This window comes from Cricetulus griseus, chromosome 2 (genome assembly GCF_003668045.3).
Source record: "Cricetulus griseus strain 17A/GY chromosome 2, alternate assembly CriGri-PICRH-1.0, whole genome shotgun sequence".
Lineage (NCBI taxonomy): Eukaryota > Metazoa > Chordata > Mammalia > Rodentia > Cricetidae > Cricetulus > Cricetulus griseus.
The window spans coordinates 425,527,481-425,550,132 of record NC_048595.1 but is presented as its reverse complement, the minus strand read 5'-3'; the positions used below and the strand labels follow the sequence as shown (position 1 = coordinate 425,550,132).

General features: G+C 42.2%; 1 protein-coding gene across 1 annotated transcript in view; it reads left to right on the top strand.

Annotated features, from left to right (window-relative positions):
• Mreg (melanoregulin) overlaps positions 1-21,288 on the top strand; it is a 58,924-nt gene extending 37,636 nt beyond the window's left edge. Inside the window, exons 3-5 of the mRNA XM_027397169.2 lie at positions 18,261-18,351; positions 19,587-19,750; positions 21,154-21,288. Of these exons, the coding sequence (XP_027252970.1) occupies positions 18,261-18,351; positions 19,587-19,750; positions 21,154-21,288 (390 nt within the window). The remainder of the gene's footprint in view (positions 1-18,260; positions 18,352-19,586; positions 19,751-21,153) is intronic.
• Positions 21,289-22,652: the final 1,364 nt, after the last annotated feature.

Below are 22,652 nucleotides of genomic sequence, written 5' to 3'. Positions count from 1 at the left end.
AACACCGCATGCATAATAAATAAATAAATAAATCTAAAAAAAAAGATGGATATAGGAACCTTGTACTTTTTTTTTTTTTTTCTGGCACCCATGAAACCAAGAGCAGAATGTCAGCTTGCAAGAGGGAAAAATCTCAGATGCCTCACAGGTCTTTTTTTATTTTTTTCCTTTTGAGTTGAGGTTTAATGAGAATGCAGAGATATTTTAGTATATTGTTAAGCATGAAGGCTAAGAGAAAGAGGCACACAGATGCAGTAAGCCGAGAGTATGGGTGTAGGCTTCTGGAAGAGTCATAGAAAGTGAGACACGTCCGAGAGTGGGTGTGAGTTTCCCAAGCAAGAGTCACTTTCTTCACTATTCTTGACACCCTTAAAATATCTTTCACACTGTCTGTGACTGAGATTGTGGTCACTGGCCAGTGCTTTGGCATATGTTTGTGGTTTTCAGCCTTCCCTCCTCCCCCCTTTTTTTTATATTATCTGCAACTTTTCATCCCCAAATGAAACCTACCAGGAAATTGATAAATGACAACAACTTTGTTTGAAACAGGGTCACAGCCTTGATGTCCCCAGGTTAGGCAACTCCCTAGAGACCATTGTGGGAACCGTCCCACACGGTTCTAAAAATGCTAAATGTCCACTAAATGTCCCTTTAAAATTCAGGTCTGGGGGCTTGAGAGATGGCTCAGTGGTTAAGAGCACAGGCTGCTGTCCAAAGGATGTGGATTCAATTCCTAGCACCCACACGGCACTCACATCTGCCAGTAACTTCAGTCCCAGAGGCTTCTGTATGGTTACACAGATATGCATGCAAGCAAAACACCAACACATCTAAAAATTAAAAATTAAAAAATAAAATTCAGATCTGATAGCTGCAAACTCTTTTTTTTTTTTTTTTTCCCAAGACAGGCTTTCTCTGTGGCTTTGGAGGCTGTTCTGGAACTTGCTCTTGTAGACCAGGCTGGTCTCGAACTCACAGAGATCCACCTACCTGCCTCTGCCTCCCGAGTGCTGGCAGCTGCAAACTCTTAGGGGAGACAGATTATGTTTTAGGGAAAAATTAACTTTACTACTTTTTAACAGGTGTGTGTGTGTGTGTGTGTGTGTGTGTGTGTCTCTGTGTGTGTGTAGTTCAGAGCTGGTTCTCCTTCCATTGTGGGATCTGAGGATTGAACACAGGTCATTAGGTTTGCAAGTACAGGGGGCATCTTAGAGTAAACAGTAGCTTTGAGTATTGCATGCTGTATTTCCTTTCCAGTATGCCAGCTATTTTTGCAAGTCGAGTTTTATTGGAACACAGTCCCACCTGTGTGTTTACATCCTCTCAGTGGCTGCTTTAAGTAGTGACAGAGTTGAGATGCTGTGACTGAGAGCTAGCTGAGCTCTACTTGAGAGCACTTAGGCTTAGTGTTTTGTTTGGTGAGGGGCAGCCTTGCCTGAATGATCAAGTGATTTAATTTTCTTATGACAAGGGTGAAAACCTGGCCCCTTGATGAGAGACTTCTTAAGCACATTGATAATTTGGAGGGAATTTGGAAATTGAGAATCTTGGGATTTTTTTTTTTCATTTGTAGTAAGAAGTATTTTTCATTTACTGATTTTCCCCCTTTGAATAAACCCATGATACAATGATCCGGTATATAATATTAGTCCAAATTAAAAGACTAATATTTAAAATTTTTTTATATGCATTGGTGTTTTGCCTGTGTGTGTATCTGTGTGAGGGTGTTGGATCCTGGAGTTATAGACACTTGTGAGCTGCCATTTGGATGTTGGGAATTGAACCTGGGTCCTCTGGAAGAACAATCAGTGCTCTTACCCACTGAGGTATCTCTCCAGCCCCTAAAAAACCCTAATTTTTATTGTAAAAGCCAGAGGTGGTGGGTGACTCCAAGGAAACAGCATCTGATACATATCTGCTAAACTCACAGAGATTATGACAGCCTGCACAAGACCTGCACAGGTTTAAGCCAGACCAAAAATCCTAGTATTTCGAAGGGAAGTAACAAAGCCTCGCCCATAACCAAGAAACTCTTTACAATTGGACTTGCTGGGAAAGAGAAAATCAGTTTTCTCTAGTGGAGTGTCACTGGGAATATCAACCACACTCTCGGACAAGGCCCATTCATTCCTGAGAGTGTATGGTCAGCACAAAATGGACCTCTTTTTTGAGAGAGGGTTTCTCTATGTTGCTGTCTTGGAGCTCACTCTGTAGATCAGGATGGCTTCGAACTCACAGAGATCCACCTGCCTCTGCTTCCTGAGTGTGGGGATTAAAGCTGTGTGTTCCCCCCTCCCCCAACTTGGACTTCTTTGTTGTGTGTCTGTGTTTTTTGTTTTATTGACTTTTGGTTTTTAGTCTGTTTTCAATTTGTTGCTGTTTTTTCCTTGAGAGAGGGAGAGAGAGAAAGAGAGAGAGAGAGAGAGAGAGAGAGAGAGAGAGAGAGAGAGAGAGAGATTGGGGGTAGGGAGGTAGGGGGATCCCGGGAAAGGGAAAGAATGTAGTCAAAATATATTATATGAAAAAATTGAAAGTCAATAATCTTTAATTTCCAACTACATTAAAGTGCACTCCATTTTAGATTACTGTGATATCACCGTTTGTTGTCCCTCATAATTCTGGGACCTTAAATCCACAGAAATTGTCTTACGGGCTTTGTGTTAATAAGCACCCACCATGTTGATAAGGAGGAAAGCAGATGGCTGACAAGGCAAAGGTCTCCTGAACTAGTATCGGCTGTGTCTCCAGGGTTAACAGGCCTCTTCCTAATTGGGTTGATAAGGGGACCACGCCTGTCTGTGCTGGGAACTCCTCAGGTAATGATCAACAGACAGACACTTTAGCCAGAGAATTTCCAGGTGGAACCAGGACTGCCTGTTGCTGTTTTTAAGTGGTTTGTATCATATTCCTCTTCAGGCTTTGTAAGAGGATGCTCCAGATACCCAAGGTCATATGTAAATACCAACCATTTTATATAAGGGACTTGAGCATCTTCAGATGCTGACATCTGTCAACACAAAACATACAATCTGAGTATATTCTCCACTATACTTTACCCTGACTTGTAGCACTGACTATAATATAAGTGCTGTGTAAGTAGCCTCCCACAGTCCACCTATAGATTTAAACTTGGCTGAGGTCTTTGATGAAGCAGGCTTTATCATGGTACATTTCTTTTCTTCTTCTCCTCCTCCTCCTCCTCCTTCTTTTTTGTAATGTACCCTTTTTTTAAGATTTATTTTTATTTTATGTGCATTGGTGTCTCACCTGCATGTGTGTCTATGTGAGGGTGTTGGATCCCCTGGAACTGGAGTTACTGACAGTTGTTAGCTGCCATGTGGGTTCCTCTTAACTGCCGAGTCATCTCTCCAGCCCCTCATGGTACATTGTTAAGGTAACTGTATGAAGGGATTATTTCTACCTTGCTGGAAATATTAAGTCTTGCTTTCCTCACTGTGAGCAGGAATTTCGTCTTACTACACTTTGCCTTTGGTGACAGCAGCAGATTGTCATTTCTCTGTGCAGCAACTGGAATCCGAGAACTCTGAGTTGGTTCCAAGGAGTTGCTTAGGAATACTCGTGACTCATGGAAAACACTGCTTCCCCTAGCAGCATTAGCTAAATTAGCTAAATCACATGTGGAGTTGTAGCTCTGAAGCCCCCTGAGGCCCGAGACCCCACCTATATTAGACAAAATGAGCTAACCTTGTACTGCTTAGCGATCCCTTCCCATGGCTTTGATGGCGTAATTGGGCATCGGTAAGAGCTATGAGCTATCCTTTGCCTTAATCTGATTAAAACCAGATAAGGAATTAGGTCAGAGGCCTTGAACCACAATGCACTATTTCCAGAGGAGAAACACAGAGGAAAAATAAACAAGGGGAGTGGGAAAAGCACTGCTCAGCATTTACCTTTGACCCTTCCTAGGTGGAAGCAAATGACTGAGTGAGCGGGCTAAGGCAGGATGTGTCATCCCAAGGTCTTCCAAAGTGGTAACCCAACAGTGATGTTTGTCACCTGATCCTCTGAATGGCACATATACAATCTACTCCAAAGTTTTTCATTATTCATCTTTGAAGGTTGACATCATTTTGAGTGGCCCTCGGGGTACAGCAGCATGCTAGACCTGAAGGCCTTCGGTGTTGAATTCCAGTAAAATCTGGTGTGTGTGACTGTTCCTGGTGAGATGTAAATAAATAAATGTTTGTTTATTCACCCTAGATAGAGAGGGCATCGATGGACCAGTGAAGGGATTCATTCTGTCCATGTCCAGGCTGTTGGAGATTATTGGGGTTAATTACAGGAGATTGGTGACTCAGGCAGGCAGGCAGGCACACCACTAGGAAATCACACCCTTGACCATTGTTTTCTTCTGACATAGTCCTAGTTGGAATCTCAGGGAGAATAGCCTTATGAGTCTTGTGAGACTCATGAGTCTGTTCCCTCCCTCCAGGAGGAATGGTCACAGGCCTGATGTCATGTAGGTCATCATAGGTACTCAGCTGCAAATAGTTGTGTTCTATCAAGTTTCCCTTGACAAGGAGACCATTCTTTTTGTCTCCTTCCTGTCCAAGTCTCTCCAAAAATTATTTATATATTTATTTATTGGTTGATTGGTGTGTGTGTGTGTGTGTGTGTGTATGTGTGTGTGTGTGTGTGTGTGTGTGTGTGTGTGTGTGTGTGTGTTTGTGTGTGTGTGTGTGGTCTATACATGCCATGGTTCATACCTGCATGGAGATCAGAGGACAACTTCCAGGAGTTGCTTCTGTCCTTCTACCATGTGCATTCTAGGGACTGAACTCAGATCATCAGGCTCAGTAGCAAATACCCTTACCTGCTCAACCATCTCTCTCAAGGAGATAGTTCTGGAAGATCAGTAGGGAGGACCCAAGTGTTACTGAAGTACGTCCATTTTGCCTGCCACGTAGCATGCCAGTCACTGAAATAATGAGGGTTTTGTTTGTTTGTTTGTTTTTTAAATAGGTTCATGCAATTAGTCCCAGTGTCAGAAACTCACAGTGTAAACCAGGCTGATCTCATAGAGATAGCAATGCTGCCTCTTCCTTTTTGTGCTGGGATTATAGACATTCTCCGATATGACTTGATTAAAATGTTGAGTTTTTCTTTTCTCTCTCTCTCTCTCTCTCTCTCTCTCTCTCTCTCTCTCTCTCTCTCTCTCTCTGCTCTCTGTCTCTCTTTCTCTCTCTTTTGGTTTTTCGAGACAGGGTTTCTCTGTGTAGCTTTGGAGCCTATCCTGACACTCGCTCTGGAGACCAGGCTGGCCTTGAACTCACAGAGATCCTTCTGCCTCTGCTTCCCGAGTGCTGGGATTAAAGGCATGCACCATCAAGCCCATCAAAATGATGAGTTTTTCAAAACAGGAAGAGTTTACTCACAAGGAAGCCAAGTGTGCGGACTCAGGAGAGCAGGCCTCAGCTATTTCTGTTCAGAGATATGGTTTGGGAGTACTTATGGCTAACAGGGCTGGGTGGTCTGGGGTGTGGGAAAGGGTGACTAGAGATAAGGAAATTGAAAAAAGTTCTGTATATGCATAATCGAATTTTGTGACTCTTCCCATTCAGAAAATGTTGACATTAGCATGCTTTGGGAGTGGATTTTGGTCCTCTGACTCTGACAGGTCACCTCTCAGACACTTGTAAAAGCCAGAGAGAAGGGTCTGCAGCATCAGCCATTTTGAGCCACTCACAAATTCGTAAAAATCAAATGCAGGCATGGAGTCCCTATGGAGAGGAGTAAACTGAAGTATAGCCCACGAGAATGTGTCCCTTAGCTACACAACTTCTACAGCTGGTGGTGAAAACTGAACAAATGGAAGCAAGCAAAGCTCGAAGGCTTGTCCCCCAGCTCTCTCAGGTGAAGTTCCAGCATCAGAAGCTCTCTGTCACTGAAGGGGAGGGGTCTGGTGACCTACTCAGTTCCAGAGGCTCATTTCTCCATCAGCTCTGGTTACCAGCAGCTAGCCCCCTCCTTTCTCAGACTGAGTGTCCCACAGTAACGCCATCCTCTGGTTGAGGACCTAGAGCCAAATGTTGAAAGCTGTCGGAGGACACAAGTCCTGGATCCCCTATAGGCCTCTTGGACTGAATTTTGGCACTACCCCCCCCCCCCAAAGGTTCATCTTGGCTGATACATATCCTTTGATGTCCTGGGTTTCTCTGTTCTGTCTTTTGAGCCTGGCCTATTCGGGGCGAGGCAGAGGCAGATGGCTATGAGTGGACCGGCCGTCTAGGAACAGTGCAATACAATCCCATCTTTCCCACTTGCACACCATGTCTGATGGGCAGAGAAGGCAGGTTTTGAGAGTACTGACAGTATGCCCCGCCTGCTCAGGTGGCCTTGACACTGTCTAGTCCAGGGGTGTTTAGAGGACACTCTGCTCTCCCTTTGCATAGTTGACTGTCTGTCACCCTCCTTCCTGGCCAAGTCTCTCCAGTCTGTCTGTCCCTCAGAGCAGGTTGCATGAGATCTGGTTGCACTGGCCTTCTTTCTGCTGCTGGATAGTAACAGGCAGCTAGAGAATAGAGGAGGGCTGCCCTTCTTCCTTATTTATTTATTTGTGGTTCTTTGAGATAGAGTTTCTCTGTGTAACAGCTTTGGTTGTCCTGGAACTCGCTTTGTATGCCAGGCTGGCCTCAACCTCACAGAGATATGCCATACGCCTTCCTTTGCCTCTCCAGGGATTAAAGGCATGCCCACCACACCGCTTTATTATTATCATTGTTTTATTCTTCTCAAATATATTATCTCCTGACTGTTTTCCTTTCCTCCCCCAGTCTCTATCCCTCTCCCTTCCCCCTTCCCCAGGTACCCCTTCCTTGAGAATAGAGGAGGGCTGCCTTTATTATTATTATTATTATTATTATTATTATTATTATTATTATTATTTTGTTGTTTGAGACAGGTTTTCTCCATAGCTTTGGAGGCTGTCTTGGAACTTGCTCAGTAGACCAGGCTGGCCTCGAACTCACAGAGATCCGCCTGCCTCTGCCTCCCAAGTGCTGGAATTAAAGGTGTGCGCCACCACCGCCTGGCTTATCAATATTATTTTTAATTCTTCTCATGCATATTACATCCCAGCTGCAGTTTCCCTTCCTTCCCCCAGCCCCCCCCCCACTTCCCTCCTCCAGATTTCTACCCCTCAGAATAAAGGAGGGCCGCACTTCTGCTTTTTGTCCTAGGTGACCAAACCAGAGATCATTTTTGAAAAGTTTTACATTATATGTCTTTGAATTCTCATTTCCATACCACATTGATGATGGAGGAACAATATGGGCTAAATCTGGGTTTGACTGAGGGGCAACTCGTTGAGAAATATGGGTTCTAGGAAGCAAATAGTTTTGGACTTAAGTTTAGCTTTCCTACTTAATCAGCGGAATTGTTCACCTCGTAGTCTCCCCTAGCAGGTCTCTCCTACAAATCCTCTTGGTTTTCCGATGACTGTGATGCTGAATGTAGAGGGCAAGTCAGGGCCTGGCACACAGTGTGCCCTTGATAGTTTTAGTTCTGAAAGAGATGGGTCTGGACAGTAGCCTTCAAATCTCAAACGCCTGATCAGGCACAGAGTGGAAGGGTGAATGGATTATTTGGTTTTATTTCAGCTTCATTGAATTCATTGCTTCTCAAATATAGGTGAGTCAAAATACCTTATGTAAATCTGCCTTGTTCAAAATTGGAAAGGATAATATAGTACACTTTTTTACATTTATTTATTGCACATGGAGCTCAGAGGATAATTTGTGAGAGATAGCTCTCTTCCTCCATGTGAGTCCTGGAAATGAAAACTCAGTTTGTTAGGTGTGGCAGCAAGAGCCTCTACCCACTGAGTCATCTAGCTAGCCCATATGTAGACGGATCTGTTCCGCCTGGTTCCACAGCTGTTAGCCCCAAATAAACATACAGAGGCTTTTATTAATCACAAACTGTTTGACTGATGGCTCAGGTTTCTTATTGATTAGCTCTCTCTTAATTATTAACCCGTTTCTATGAACTATTTCCACGTGGCCTTGGATTTCTGGAGAATGCCTGGACCTGTGGCTATATGGCATCTCTCTCGGCTCCTCTCTGCCTTCCTCTTCCCAGAATTCTAGTTTGGTAGCCCTGTCTATATTTCCCTCCTAGCTACTGGCCAATCAGTGCTTTATTCACCAACCAACAGGAGAAACACACACACACACACACACACACACACACATACACACACACACATCCCCCATTACCCATAAGTAGTAGCTTTTTTTTACAGGATGTAGTGCTATGTTCTAGATTTTTTTTTTATTTTTAGCATTTTATTTATTGTTTAAAATTTTTTTATTTTCAGATTTTTTATTTGAATTAGAAACAAGATTGTTTTACATACCAATCCCAGTTCCCTTCTCCCTCCCTTCCTCCCCTACCACCCTCCTAACTAAAGCCCTACCTATCACATACCCTTTCTTCTATTCTTCCCCTGAGTCAACCTTTCTGCTCCCTCATGACCTCTGCATCCTTCCTCTTCTTCCCTCCTCATTCTCGTAGCTCCCTCCCCCCTCTTCTCATGCTCTCAATTTGCTCAGGGGATCTTGTCCCTTTCCCCTTCTCCAGGGGCCATGTATGTTTCTCTTAGGGTCCTCCTTGTTTACTAGCTTCTCTGGCAGTGTGGATTGCAGGCTGGTAATCCTTTACTCTATGTCTAAAATCCACATATGAGTGAGTACATATCATGTTTGTCTTTTTGTGATTGGGTTACCTTGCTCAGAATGGTTTCTTCTATTCATTTTCCTGCAAATTTCAAGATTCCATTGTTTTTTTCTGCTGAGTAGTACTCCATTGTGTAAATGTACCACATTTTCTCTATCCATTCTTCGGTTAAGGGGCATCTAGGTTGCTTCCAGTTTCTGGATATTACAAATAGTGCTGCTATGAACATCGTTGAACAGATGTCCTTGTTGTATGAATGTGCTTCTTTTGGGTATATGCCTAGGAGTGGAATTGCTGGATCTTGTGGTAGACTGATTCCCATTTTCTTGAGGAGTTGCCATACTGATTTCCAAAGTGGCTGTACAAGTTGGCACTCCCACCAGCAGTGGAGAAGTGTTCCCCTTTCTCCACATCCTCTCCAGCATAAACTGTCATTGGTGTTTTTGATTTTGGCCATTCTGACAGGAGTAAGATGGTATCTCAGAGTTGTTTTGATTTGCATTTCCCTGATGGCTAAGGATGTTGAACACTTTCTTATGTGTCTTTCAGCCATCTTAGATTTCTGTATTGAGAACTGTCTATTTAGTTCTGTACCCCACTTTTTTTTCATTCATTTATTTAGCTCATAAATAAAGCCATGCACAATTATGATACAGAATACAGTATGTTCACAATGGCATGGCTAAATTAAACCAATTAACATGTTATATCACACATATTCATCATTTTTGTTTTGAGAACACTTAAAGTATACTATCTCACAACTTTTAAAATATAGCATATTGTTATCAACCATATTTATCATGCTCTCAGTAGACCTCAAGACTTCACAGAGTCTATGCCTCTTGTCCAACTGCAGTTTTATATCCTTAAACCAATCGTTTCCCCATTGTTAAAAGTCCCACATTGAAGACTAATAGCCACAATTCTGCTCTCTGTACCCCACTTTTTAATTGGATTGTTTGGTGTTTTGGAGACTAGCTTCTTGAGTTCATTGTATATTTTGGACATCAGCCCTCTGTCAGATGTGGGGTTGGTGAATATCTTTTCCCAGTCTGTGGGCTGTCGTTTTGTCTTGCTGACTGTGCCCTTTGCCTTACAGAGGCTTCTCAGTTTCAGGAGGTCCCATTTATTAATTGTTGATCTCAGTGTCTGTGCTACTGGTGTAATGTTCAGGAAGCGGTCTCCTGTACCAAGTAATTCAAGGGTATTTCCCACTTTGTCTTCTCATAAGTTCAGTGTGGCTGGGTTTATTTTGAGGTCTTTGATCCATTTGGACTTAAGTTTTGTGCATGGCGATAGGCTTGGGTGTATCTGTAGTCTTCTATATGTCTGCATCCAGTTATGCCAGCACCATTTGTTGAAGATGTTCTCTTTGTTCCAGCATATCAATTTGGATTGTTTGTCAAAAATCAGGTGTTCATAGTTGTATGGGTTAATATCAGGCTTTTCTTTTCTTTTCTTTTCTTTTCTTTTCTTTTCTTTTCTTTTCTTTTCTTTTCTTTTCTTTTCCCCTTTGATTTTTCGAGACAGGGTTTCTCTGTATAGCTTTGGAGCCTATCCTGGCACTCACTCTGGAGACCAGGCTGGCCTTGAACTCACAGAGATCTGCCTGCCTCTGCCTCCCGAGTGCTGGGATTAAAGACATGCGCCACCAACGCCTGGCTAATATCAGGGTTTTCAACTCTATTCCATTGGTCTACCTGTCTATTTTTGTGCCAATACCAAGCTTTTTTCAGGACTATAGCTCTGTAATAGAGCTTAAAGTCAGGGATGGTGATGCCTCCAGAAGTTCCTTTATTGTACAGGGTTGTTTTGGCTATCCTGGGTCTTTTGTTTCTCCATATAAAGTTGAGAATTGTCCTTTCAAGGTCTGTGAATAATTGTGTTGGGATTTTGATGGGGATGGCATTGAATCTGTAGATTGCTTTTGGCAAGATTGCCATTTTTACTATGTTGGTCCTACCTATCCAAGAGCATGGGAGATATTTCCATTTTCTGGTATCTTCTTTAATTTCTTTCTTTAGAGACTCAAAATTCTTATGGTACAGGTCTTTCACATTTTTGGTTAGTGTTACTCCAAGGTACTTTATGTTGTTTGTGGCAATTGTAAAGAGTGATGTTTCTCTGATTTCTTTCTCCACCGTGTCATCGGTGTATAGTAGGGCTACAGATTTTTTTGAGTTAATTTTGTATCCTGCCACTTTGCTGAAGTTGTTTATCAGCTGTAGGAGTTCCCTGGTAGAGTTTTTCGGGTCACTTATGTAGACTATCGTATCATCTGTAAATAATGAGTTTGATTTCTTCCTTTCCGATTTGTATTCCCTTATTCTCCTTTTGTTGTCTTATTGCTCTAGCTAGAACGTCAAGGACAATATTGAAGAGGTATGGAGAGAGTGGACAGCCTTGTCTTGTCCCTGACTTTAGAGGAATTGCATTGAGTTTCTCTCCATTTAATTTGATGTTGGCTGTCGGGTTGCTGTATATTGCTTTTATTATGTTGAGGTATGTTCCTGTTATCCCTGATTTCTCCAAGACCTTTATCGTGAAGGGGTGTTGGATTTTGCCAAAGGCTTTTTCGGCATCTAGTGAGATGATCATGTGTTTTTTTTCCCCTCAGTCTGTTTATATGGTGGATTACAGTGATGGATTTTCGTATGTTGAACCATCCTTGCATCCCTGGGATGAAGCCTACTTGATCATGGTGGATGATTTCTCTGATGTGTTCTTTGATTCAATTTGCCAGTATTTTATTGAGATTTATTTGAGGCATAGTTTCTGGAAAGCAGCTATGTTCTAGCTTTAAAAGACACTCCATCACCTATAAAAATTGGCTTCCTTATGCATCGTATGTGCAGTTGAACTCAGCAAACCCACTGTAGGATGCACTGTGTACAAAGGACTGCCTAGGGTATGGATAAGCCCAGGTTCTGGTGTCCAAGGAGCCTATACTTTGATAGTGAAGGAGACCCTGCACATGCCAATGTAGCAATGTGTAGACAGTAAACCTATGGCGCTGTTCATCAAGGAACTGAGGGAGTTCTAGGGACCAAGCCATTACTTTCAGTTAAGCTGAAAGAGGTGGTGGCATTTGAGTTGAATTTTGAAGAGCAAATAGGATTTAGATGTAGAGCAGAGGTTCTTAACCTTCCTAATGATGAAACAGTTTCCTTCCTTATGTTGTGGTGACTCCCAACCTTAAAACTATTTTCATTGCTACTTCATAACTATAACTTTGCTACTATTATGAATTGTAATATAAATATTTATGTTTTCTGATGGTCTTAGGCGATTCCCATGAAAGGGTCATTTAATCCCAAAGGGGTCGTGCCATTTGTAACAGCATGGATGAACATAGAGGTCATTGTTTTATGATTTAAATGGGATAAGTCAGACATAAAAAGACAAATACCACCTGATTTTGGCTTTGTCTGCACTCTAAAAGTGGCAAATTTATACACGCAGAGAGTATAATTGTGGTTTCAAAGGTTGCAGTTGCTGGTTAGAATACAGTGTTTAAAACTTTTTAAAATTTATTTTATTTTTATGCGTGAGTGTTTTGCTGGTATGCATGTTTGTGCACTGGGTGCATACCTGGTGCCCACAGAGGTCAGAAGAGATCATCCGATCACTTGGAGCTGGAGTTTTACAGATGGTTGTGAGCCATCCATATAAATGGTGGAATCTGGACCTGGGTCCTCTGGAAGAACAAAACATGCTTGTAACTGCTAAGCAAACTTTCCAGCCCTTGAGAATACAGTGCTTTGATTTTTGTGCAGGAAAAATGGTCTGTCTTAAGATTTCTATGGCTATGAACAGACACCAAGACCACGTCAACTCTTGTAAAACATTTAATTGGGGTTAGCTTACAGTTCAGAGGTTTAGTCCATTGTCGTCATGGCAGCAGTCAGGCAGACAAGATGCTGGAGGGTTGTCTGAGAATTCTACATCTTAATCCACAGAGAGCAGGAAGAGAGTGACACTGGGTGTGGCTTGAGCATCTGGGACCTTGGAGCCCGTCCCCACAGTAACATACTTCTTTTAATCTAACAAAGCCACACCTATAACAACAAGGCCACAACTCCAATAATGCCACTCCCAGTGAGCCTATGGGGGCCATTTTCATCCAAACCACCACATGATCTAAGGAACTTGAATCAGTGTTCATGTTCATAGCCAGCTCTTGTCACTCAAAACTGGAAGATAGTGACATGAGCTATCATTTTTTTTCTCTCTTCCATGTTGTTGCTTTAGCCTTCATATCAATTAGTTCTAATCTGATTTGGCCCACAACTGAAGAGGAGAAAACCCAAAGAAATTTAGATATGAAATATCCAGGTGTTCATTTCAGTCACAAATTTTCAATTTGACTTGGTTCCCAGGTGTTTCACGGAATTAATTCCACATTATTCTTTCTTCCAGAACTTTGCTAATCCACTCATGCTTAATATTTAAGGCTACCACAGCACACTGACCACAGTACACTGTTTTGGAAATTATGGGAAAATAAACACAAGCTAAGAAAATAAAACTTAATGTTTGTTGCTTAATGGAATGAAATTCTCTTGTGAAGGTTATTTAGTTGATCTTGAATTGTTATTTTCGAGTTGTTTGAAGCTTAAAAAGTCGTTAAAATTTAAGCTGCAGAAGTACATCAAAAACCTTCTTGTTTCCAACATGAAGGAATAGATCTTTTCAGTTATGAAGAGAAGTCATCGGGGGTTTTGTATGCCATTCTTCCTCACTTTGCCCACTTTTTGCTCTGTTATTTGAGTCCTGTATTTAAGGGAATTCTGTCTCTCCTTTCCACTCATTTTAGTAAATCCAAATGTCAGTTAAGTTAAACCCAGCTTCTACTGGTTTTAGAGTGTTTTTTTTTTTTTTTGCACAAAACTTTCAGGTATTATTATGTTAAAAAAGATAATCTTATGTGTGCATGAATGGCTGTGTGAAAGTTTTATCCCATTAATCTTTAAAAAAAATTTGTTATGTATACAGTGTTCTGCCTGCATGTATGCCTGCACACCAGAAGAAGGCACTAGATCTCATTATAGATGGTTGTGAGCCATCTATTCAGCTTGATCCTATTAATCTTATATGCAGGTTATTTACAGTAGGGGAGGCTGGGACCCTAGGGCATGTCACCATTTATCTGGTGAGGGTCCTTTTGCTCATGAGTAGATAGTGAGTAGATAAGAAGTTAGTCCCTAGTGGCCTTTATCTTTGAAGGGTTTGGCAGCAGTAGGAAGAGTTGTAGGCAGGCAGAGGAAGCACAGGTGATATCCTCTAATGCGACTGTCTTGGTTCAGGTCCTAGGTATCAGACTTTTGACGCTTGGCTACTGCTCAGATTGGGGATTGAGACTCTTGGCTCTGAAAACATGCCAGCTCTCTGAAACTGTTGTTTCAGGGCCTACCAGTTGTCATCTCTGACTCTTCTAGTCTTTTTTTTTTTTTAATACCCTCCCTCTGCATATCAAGATTTATTTATTTATTTTTACGTGTATGGGTATTTTGCCTGTATATATGTGTACCACATGTGTGCAGTGCCCTCAAAGGCCAGAAGAGGGCATCAGATCCTCTGGAATTGGAGTTTCAGATGCTAGCTGCCGTATGGGTTTTGAGAACCAAACCCAGATGCTCTGCAAGAACAGCAAGTGCTCTTAACCACCGAGCCATCTCCTCAGACCTTTTTGGCTGTCTTGTATTGACTCTCTTCTTCCTCTTGCCTTCATTCTGTCCTGACTACTTTGGAACTGGAACTTTTCTCTTCAGATGCTTCTTCAGTAGTCAGTAGCCACTGCCGGCACTCGAGTACCCATTGCAATAAACAGGAGTGGGGGGCACCATGTGGACTGATCTTGGGTACCTGGGGTCATTGGAGCACAGCATCCCTTGTCCCTGAGGATGGAATCCTAGGACAGGTTAAGCTGTCTGTTGGAATCAGCAGGGTTCAGGCCTGGACACACTGCTTTCCACGCTTCGCAGGCAGCCGCACTAAGCTCTGCCCCACTCCTGCTTCTGCAGGCCACTGTGGCCTGGGATAGTCCTGGCACTTGGATCTAGGTGGTACCAAGTCCCTGCTTGACACTGGATGATGTAGGATCTTTACCTGTCAAGCTGGAATCAAGCCAGCCCCGGCAGGTGCTGCTGCCTGAGATAGGCACCAGTTTGGCTGTGATGTTGCCAGCAACTGTTCACCTCCCAATCACAGATGTTCATTTTGGGTCAATCACAGTCATTAAACCTTGTGTTTAGGACCAATCACAGCCTCTTGTGAATTGTAGTAGTATTTCCACTGGGGGGCGGGAGAATTGTAAAATAACAAACAATGGACAGTATGAGAAGGATGTCTGGCACCTGGATGATCCAGTTATTTTCCTATCAACACTGAATTTTATACAGATCCATGCAATTTTCGTAACTTTAACTCTGAAAAATAAAGCTTTTGCCTATGCATGGAAAGAATCATGTCGGGGCATCAGCACCAGACTGAGACAAATTAGTAGACCTTCAGTCACAAGTTAATGAAGCCACCTAGTGGTTTGTTGCATTAGTTAAGGTTCTGGGTCCTTGTGAAGCAGCTCGTGGTTACGTGGGCTCCTAATCAAGAGTGAGTAAAGTTCTGATCACTTTGCATCCAGAAAATAGCATCAGTTTTGGTAGAGAGGAAACACTGTATGGTGCTAATAGTTTATTCATAGCCTTTTAAAGATTTATTTTAAAAGTTTTAAATCACACACATGTGTGCACGTGTGCGCGCGCGCACACACACACCAGCCTGGGTGCAGGAAACTGAACTTGGGTCTATGTATTTTTCACAAGAAGTCACTGAAATTTCAGAGGAAAGTGAAAACTGACCAGTCATAAAACAATCTTTGGGAAAAATGAATTGCCATTTGATGCTAAGAGCATAGAAAACTTGCTTCTGGCTGTGAACCACAAGTGGGCTAATGCACAGTATAGTGTATAATGTTTTCCAGCCATATAGTGCATGGCAGAAATATTTCTGAAGGTTTGGGATTATTTCTTTTTAAAAGGTTTATTTTTTATTGTTTTTAGTTATGAGTGTATATCTGTGGGTGTGTGTACATATGTGCAGGTACCCATGGAGGCAGAGGCACCAGACTCTCCTAGAACTGGAGTTACAGGGAATTGTGAGCCTTCTGACATCAGCATTGGAACCAAACTCAGGTCCTGTGCAAGCGCAGTGAGCGAGCTCAGCTGCTGAGCCATCTCTGCATTGTTTCTGAACTATATCTACACTGACTTGGAGGAGGAAGTGTGCTGACTTGTGTTGGAAGGCCATAGGCTCAACCGATCCTCACAGTAAGCTGTTATGGTGTAGGCAGTATTTCAGCCCTATTATAGATGAGGCTTAGGCAGTGAGACAGGTTGTCAATGGGGCTGAACCCAAACTTAGACGGACAGTCTGGCTCACCTGGGTGTGTTGTACTGAGTGGTCACTTAAGTATTGTAAGTACTCCACCAAATAAGTTTTTCCTTTGCAATTTATCCAGTGTGTGTGGGGGTGGGCCTTGGCTAGATATGCTTTAAGGTGATGCTAAGAGGCCAGGGTTGCATTTTGTTTATTTTAAAAAATTAAACAATTATTTTTGGTGTATGCGTGCTTTGTCTGCAGTATGGTGTACGTTATGTACATTCATCAGAGTCCCTTGGAACTGGAGTTGCAGATGGTTGTGAGCTACCATGTGGTGCTGTACTTCAAACCTGGGTCCTCTGGAAGAGCAGCTGGTTTCCTAATGGCTGAGCCATCCCTCTAGCCTATATGTAGTTTCCAGACTATATGTAGTTTCTAGACCATGTCGTCTACATATGTAGTCTACATATGTAGTTTCTAGACTATATGTAGTTAGCCTCACTCACTTCAAAGGTCACAGGCCTTGTCTTTGACCCTAGGCATCACACACTTGTGCACATGCCTTTGGCTCTTACTATTCTTATGTTTAATTTTTTTTAAAGCAGTAGGAAATCCACAATTTTCTGACTTAAAGAGGGTAGCAGAAAGCCCACTCCCTCCTCATGGTGTGGCAAGTCCTCAGATACAATCTAAAATGCAGTCATGGCAAAGCACACTTTATTTTGTTAGCTTTCCCTTTTCAACGCGGTGTTTTTGAAGCATGTGAATGGCAGCTAAATTTACTCTTTTTAACTAGGCATGAAAGTTGAAAGGCAATCTGCAAGGCAAGTGTGTTTTGAAAGGCATTTAGTAGGGAACGAATGGCATCGTTGAAACATTTTCGGTTACAGGAGTCAAAATATTAAACAGCTTGCGTCTTAAATGGAACATTTAAAATGATATTCTCAAAAGTTGTGAGTGAGGACAGTTGTGTCTTTTGTAAGAAAGGAAAAGGTGTTCACTGTGAAATGATTGTTCTTTACAGATGGGTCTCCTTAAGAGCAAATTCCCGTGACAACTTCAGAGAGTGCTTAGGGCCGTGAATACCTAAGATCCAGCTTCTTTGTTAGGATCTATGTGATGCCCGTGTCACCTGATGGCTGGTAAAGGACTTTCCAGAGTGGAAACCTTCTAATGGCTCCCTTTGTACTTGAACAATCTACCCTACCAAGTGAATGATGCTAAGATATGGCATGAGAAACACAGCTAGGAATAACGGTGCTTGGGGTTCCTAGTTCTGCATCTCATTTTAATAACAAACTGAGATGTAGATTTTTACCTTTTTTTTCATGAACTTTGGAGTAAAAATTAGTTTTGAACACCACTTCTAATATGTTACCTGGAATATATTAGATTCAGCATATAAATTATTTGAGCCTTAGTTTCTTCATCTATAAATTGCTCCAGATACATGAATTTTATTAGGTCTTCATTGTAGGCAGGCATTGGTCTTTCTTTTTCTTTTGCATATGTCTCTGTCATGTGTGTGTGTGTGTGTGTGTGTGTGTGTGTGTGTGTGTGTGTGTGTGTGTTGATGTCAGCAGTCTCCCTCAGTCACTCTTTACTTTATTCATAGAGACAGGATATCTCAGTTGAAGCCAGAACTCACTAATTTTTCTAGCCTAGCTATCCAGCTGGCTTCAGGGACCCCCCCCCCGCCCCCATATTTCTGTCTCTGAGTACTGGAATTATAGACAGATGCCAACACCATCTGGATATTGGGTGCTGGGGATCTGAACTCTGGTCCTCACACTTGTGTGGCAAGCACTTTACCTGCTGAGACAACCTTTGTCCTAATAGTTTATACCTTAAATCTTGACAGTAGTCTTTCCTGGAAACTTCACTATTGGTAACCTCATTATACAGGTAAGATCGCTGCAGTGGAGAAAACCAATAATCAGAGAGTCTAAGTAACATATTTAGGAACTGGGTCACCTCGAAGGGGACGTATTCTTCAGCAGTGGTAGCCGGTGGCATTCTCTCTTGTCAACTCCATCTCATCTATGCCCCCTTTTCTTTAGGATTGTGTTTAAGATCAGTGAAGAGAAGAGCCACGTGTTTAAGCAACATGGCATTCAGCAGAAATGAGGTAGAGGTTTCAGGCCAGAGGGTGTAAGTAAAAGTGAATGTTTATCTCTTTACAGGAGTGGCAGAGACTCAACTATGATATCTATAGTCTGCGGCAGATTCGCAGGGAAGTGAGAAACAGATGGAGGCGAATCTTAGAGGACTTGGGTGAGTCCGAAAGAAATTGCTCTTTACTTTCTCCACCATGGTTTTTGTAGAAAGACTGTCAGCACTGACTACTAAACTGCCTTCTACTGATTGGGTCTTCAGTTTTGCTTTTTATACTCTCAAGTATAAACCTTGATATTTCTGTTGTCACCAGCTCGTGTTACTTGGCCATATGTTACTTCGTCTGTCCCCAACTATGAGATAGCACAGAGTGGTGAAATCATACTGGTGTCACTATTTACTCTTGGGTCATTATTTATTGATTGGATTAGATGGGTAGTGACTGAGCAAGTAGTAATAGCTTTATGGATATGGCCAGGTTGAAAGAAATATTGTTTGTAAGAGATATCGAGACACAGCAGAAAACTCTAAAAAGAGCCAAAGGACGAAAAGTTACAAGGTTGGGAAAATACACTTGGCATTGAGGTAGACATAGAATAATGGCCTCTCTTAATTCTACTATGGTTGAGTAAATATATCCCCATATCACAGAATAAACTTGCTTTAGTTTTCAAAAATAAACAATCACTTTTAAAGTCCTTGATCATTCTGCTCTGAAATAACATTAAAGCTTTTCACAGGTGGGGGGTACTGGGTTGCTAGCTCTGGCTGTCTTAAGTTGGGGATAGTGAATCGGGGTAAGGTGGACACTCTGTACCCTAAACTCACACAATACTGCTGTGGGTTAGTATTGTGTGCAGTTAAGTCAGCCCGAGCAGGTTTCCTTCTTTGAGTCTTTTCTAATCTTTAGGAAAATGATTTTCTTCCAGTTGACCAGACTGCCATGAGGAAGTAATCAGGGCTTGGAGATGTAGCAACCTGGAGGTGACCACTGCCCAGGCTGGGCAGAGGCGTAGGGATTCTAGGACAGGGTAGCTGACAAGGACAGTGAGCAGTTGGGGGTCGGTATGACTTCCTTCAATAGAGGGAAGAGATAATGAAGAAAAGCCAGCAAGGAGAAATGTGAAAATAGTTTCTTGTTGTCTGGGAACTCACTCTGTAGACCAGGCTGGCCTTGAACTCAGATATCTGTGCTCTTGGAAAACAGTTTTGAGTAAAGAGTGTCCGTCCCGCTCACACAGAGCTGGGGAGCAGCCCTTGGTAGTGCCTCTGACTTTGGCTTTCACTGTAGAGAACTCACACTTGGATCCCTTCTTAATAAACACAGCAATAGCATCACGGGATGGGCACTTCCCAGGATGACTTCACACAAGGGCCCTGTGTTTCCACCATAGGTTTTCAAAGGGAAGCCGACTCTTTGCTGTCAGTGACCAAACTCAGCACCATGAGTGATTCTAAAAATACGAGAAAAGCCCGAGAGATGCTGCTGAAACTGGCCGAAGAGACCACCATCTTCCCAGCCAGCTGGGAGCTCTCCGAGAGGTATCTCTTGGTCGTGGTAAGTGGATGCCTTACCTCATCTGCCCTATTTTGCTTTACTTTCACCATTTCTGTTATTTCCTGGGACACCCCCCCCCCCCCCCCCGCATCCCAACCTCACCGGCTCCACCAGGACAGAGTGGCAAATGGTGCTGCCTGGCACTGTATGCACCTGTGGCCAATGGCTCCAGAGCTACCTGGAAAGCTTTGAAGAGAAAGCAGGGTTTCTGGGTCCCACCTAAAACTGTTAAGGCTCAGAATGTGGCCAGAGTTCTTTTCAGATGATTTCTGCTGTGTAGTTAACATTTCAACATTAGGAAACAAAACAAAACAAACAAAAAAAACCCAAACAAACCCATTTCAACATTAGGTCAAGGAGCCAAAGTATCTATACAGCCAGAGACTGGAAAGATTGATGGAAGGACAGGGAAGACAGTTTGGTTGGTGATACTCTTGTTGTGTAAGCATGAAGAGCCCAGTTTAATCTCTAGTACCCACTTTAGAAGCCTAACATGGTGGAACTGCTGTTAATCCCAGGACTGGGACACACAGAAATAGGTGGATGCCTTAGGCTTGCAGTCGGGCCATCCTAGCCCAATTGGGTGTGCCACAGCTCCCAGTGAGAGACCGTGACCGTGTTTCAAAAAAATAGTAAAACAAAGATGGGGTGTTTTTGAGGAACAATGCGAAAATTTTACCTCTGACCTTTGCATGTGATGTGTGCACCAGTCCACCTGAACAAATTCACACGTTACACCTACACATACATACGCTTGCACACACACAAATTATTGGTGGAAACATCTCTTGGGTAATGAAATAAAGGGGTAAGATAAGCCTCTGAACCTTGATTTTTTTTTTTTTAATTCAACCTTTTAAAAGAAGGTTCTGAGTTTTTTTGTTTTGTTTTTCGAGATAGGGTTTCTTTGTGTAGCCCTGGCTGTCCTAGAACTCTGTAGACATGGCTGGCCTCAAACTCACCTGCTTCTGCATCCCCAGTGCTGGGATTAAGGCGTGCACTACCACCACCTGGCCAAAGTTTTTTTTTTTTTTTTTTTTTAAATTTATTTATTTTATGTGTACCAGTGCTCTATCTGTATTTATGCCTTTATGCCAGAAAAGGGCACTGTATCTCACTACAGATGGTTGTAATCGACCATGTGGATGCTGGGAATTGAACTCAGGACCTCTGGAAGAGCAGCCAATGCTCCTAACCTCTGAGCCATCTCTCCAGCCCCAAGTCTTAATTTTTTTTTTTTGAGTCTTGAAATTTTTAATGATTGTTTTACTTGCTTGGTATTATTTCTACGGCAGGCTTTATTTTTATTAAATTTTCTCATCCATATAGTTCAGTTTCCAATTTGGTAAGCTTCTTTTTCATTTATTTGTTTGTTTTTCATTTATTTATTCATTAAACTGCAGGACCGTCTTATTGCTCTTGATGCTGCCGAAGAGTTCTTTAAAATTGCTAGCCGAACTTACCCCAAGAAGCCTGGGGTCCCTTGCTTGGGAGATGGCCAGAAAAAACTGCACTACCTTCCATTTCCAAGTCCCTAAAAGACCGCCTGGAAGAAGAATGGAATTCTTTCACCATCCCACAGTAATTTTCCAAAGTTGGACCGCTGCCTGCAGTTGCAAGTGAGCCAGGAGACAGTTTTCTACACTCAAACAGGATTCTGAATCCTACAGAACGAGACATCTTCCTCAGGACCTTAGCCTAAGAAGGCTCTGCTTACATTAAAACACCTGGTGACCATGCGTCCAGAAAGGAAGTTAAAGATGTTTTTCCTGAATGGGTCAGATTGCAAGAACTCATCACCTCGATGGTTATATAAGCTACTGTCATTCATCCTGTGGAGGCCTGGTATTTTCTGATCAACAAAATAGTATGGTGAATAGAGAAAGCTGTAACGGAGCCCCTTATTACTTCATCAGTTTTGAAGTAATCATTATTAAACGTAATACTAGACAAAATGCCCCAAGTTTCATAAAATTCTAGGCCTCGTGTGACCTGTCTTTGAGTTGGGAACACCTGCAGCAGCTCACATGCTGTTTGGGGCCTCCTTTTGAGCAGCAGGCATGGTTATTTAGAAACATAGGTGAACCAGACGATAGCAATGTGTGGACGCACAGCCCTGATAGCAGAACTTCCTGCAGCTAAGTATCTTCATTTGTGACACAAGCATCCTAGACCCTAACATTAATCCCCAGCATTAAAGTTACCCGGTGACCTTGTTTTTTACCTGTTGCCCATTTCTAGTCCAAAGGGAGAATGCGGTGCAGACTTGTCGATATGCAGGTGCTGTCTTGTTGACAGAAGTCGCCGTTGGGTCTTCCATTAGTCTGAAGGCGATTTTCAAAGTGGAGCTATGCTGGCAGTTCAGAGTGCCCAGTTTCCTGAGGTCATAAGGAAAGAGCTTGCCAAGAGTTCATAGTTTGTTTTGTTGAAAAACCTTTAAAAACTGGTAGGATTTATCAGTAGACTACTGAAAACAGTAGAAATATTTTTATTTCTTAACAATTTTGCACTTCTAACTTCAAAACAAATTTGTATTAGACTGTTCAGGAGGCTGTGACTTGAAAAATTTCATATCCTGGGGAGGTTTTTTTTTGCTTGTGTACTCCATATTTAAAATATTTACTAGGTAATACATATCCTCCATTCATTAGTGCATTGTAGACCAATTTAACAGATTCGTGTCCAGAGAATTCTTCTAAGTTTAGTAAGTAAACTAAAAGTTTTATTTTTTAATATTTAGTGCTTAATCTCTGCCTCATATTGTTTGATAGCCCCTTGGATATTTTCACTCACTTCTGTGGGCTTTTAGAAAATAAGCAATAAAATAAACAAAAGAAATCTTAGACCATTGTATTGTTTTAATATGTGTTCTCAGAGTTTGTTTTGTCTTTTGTCTTTTTTG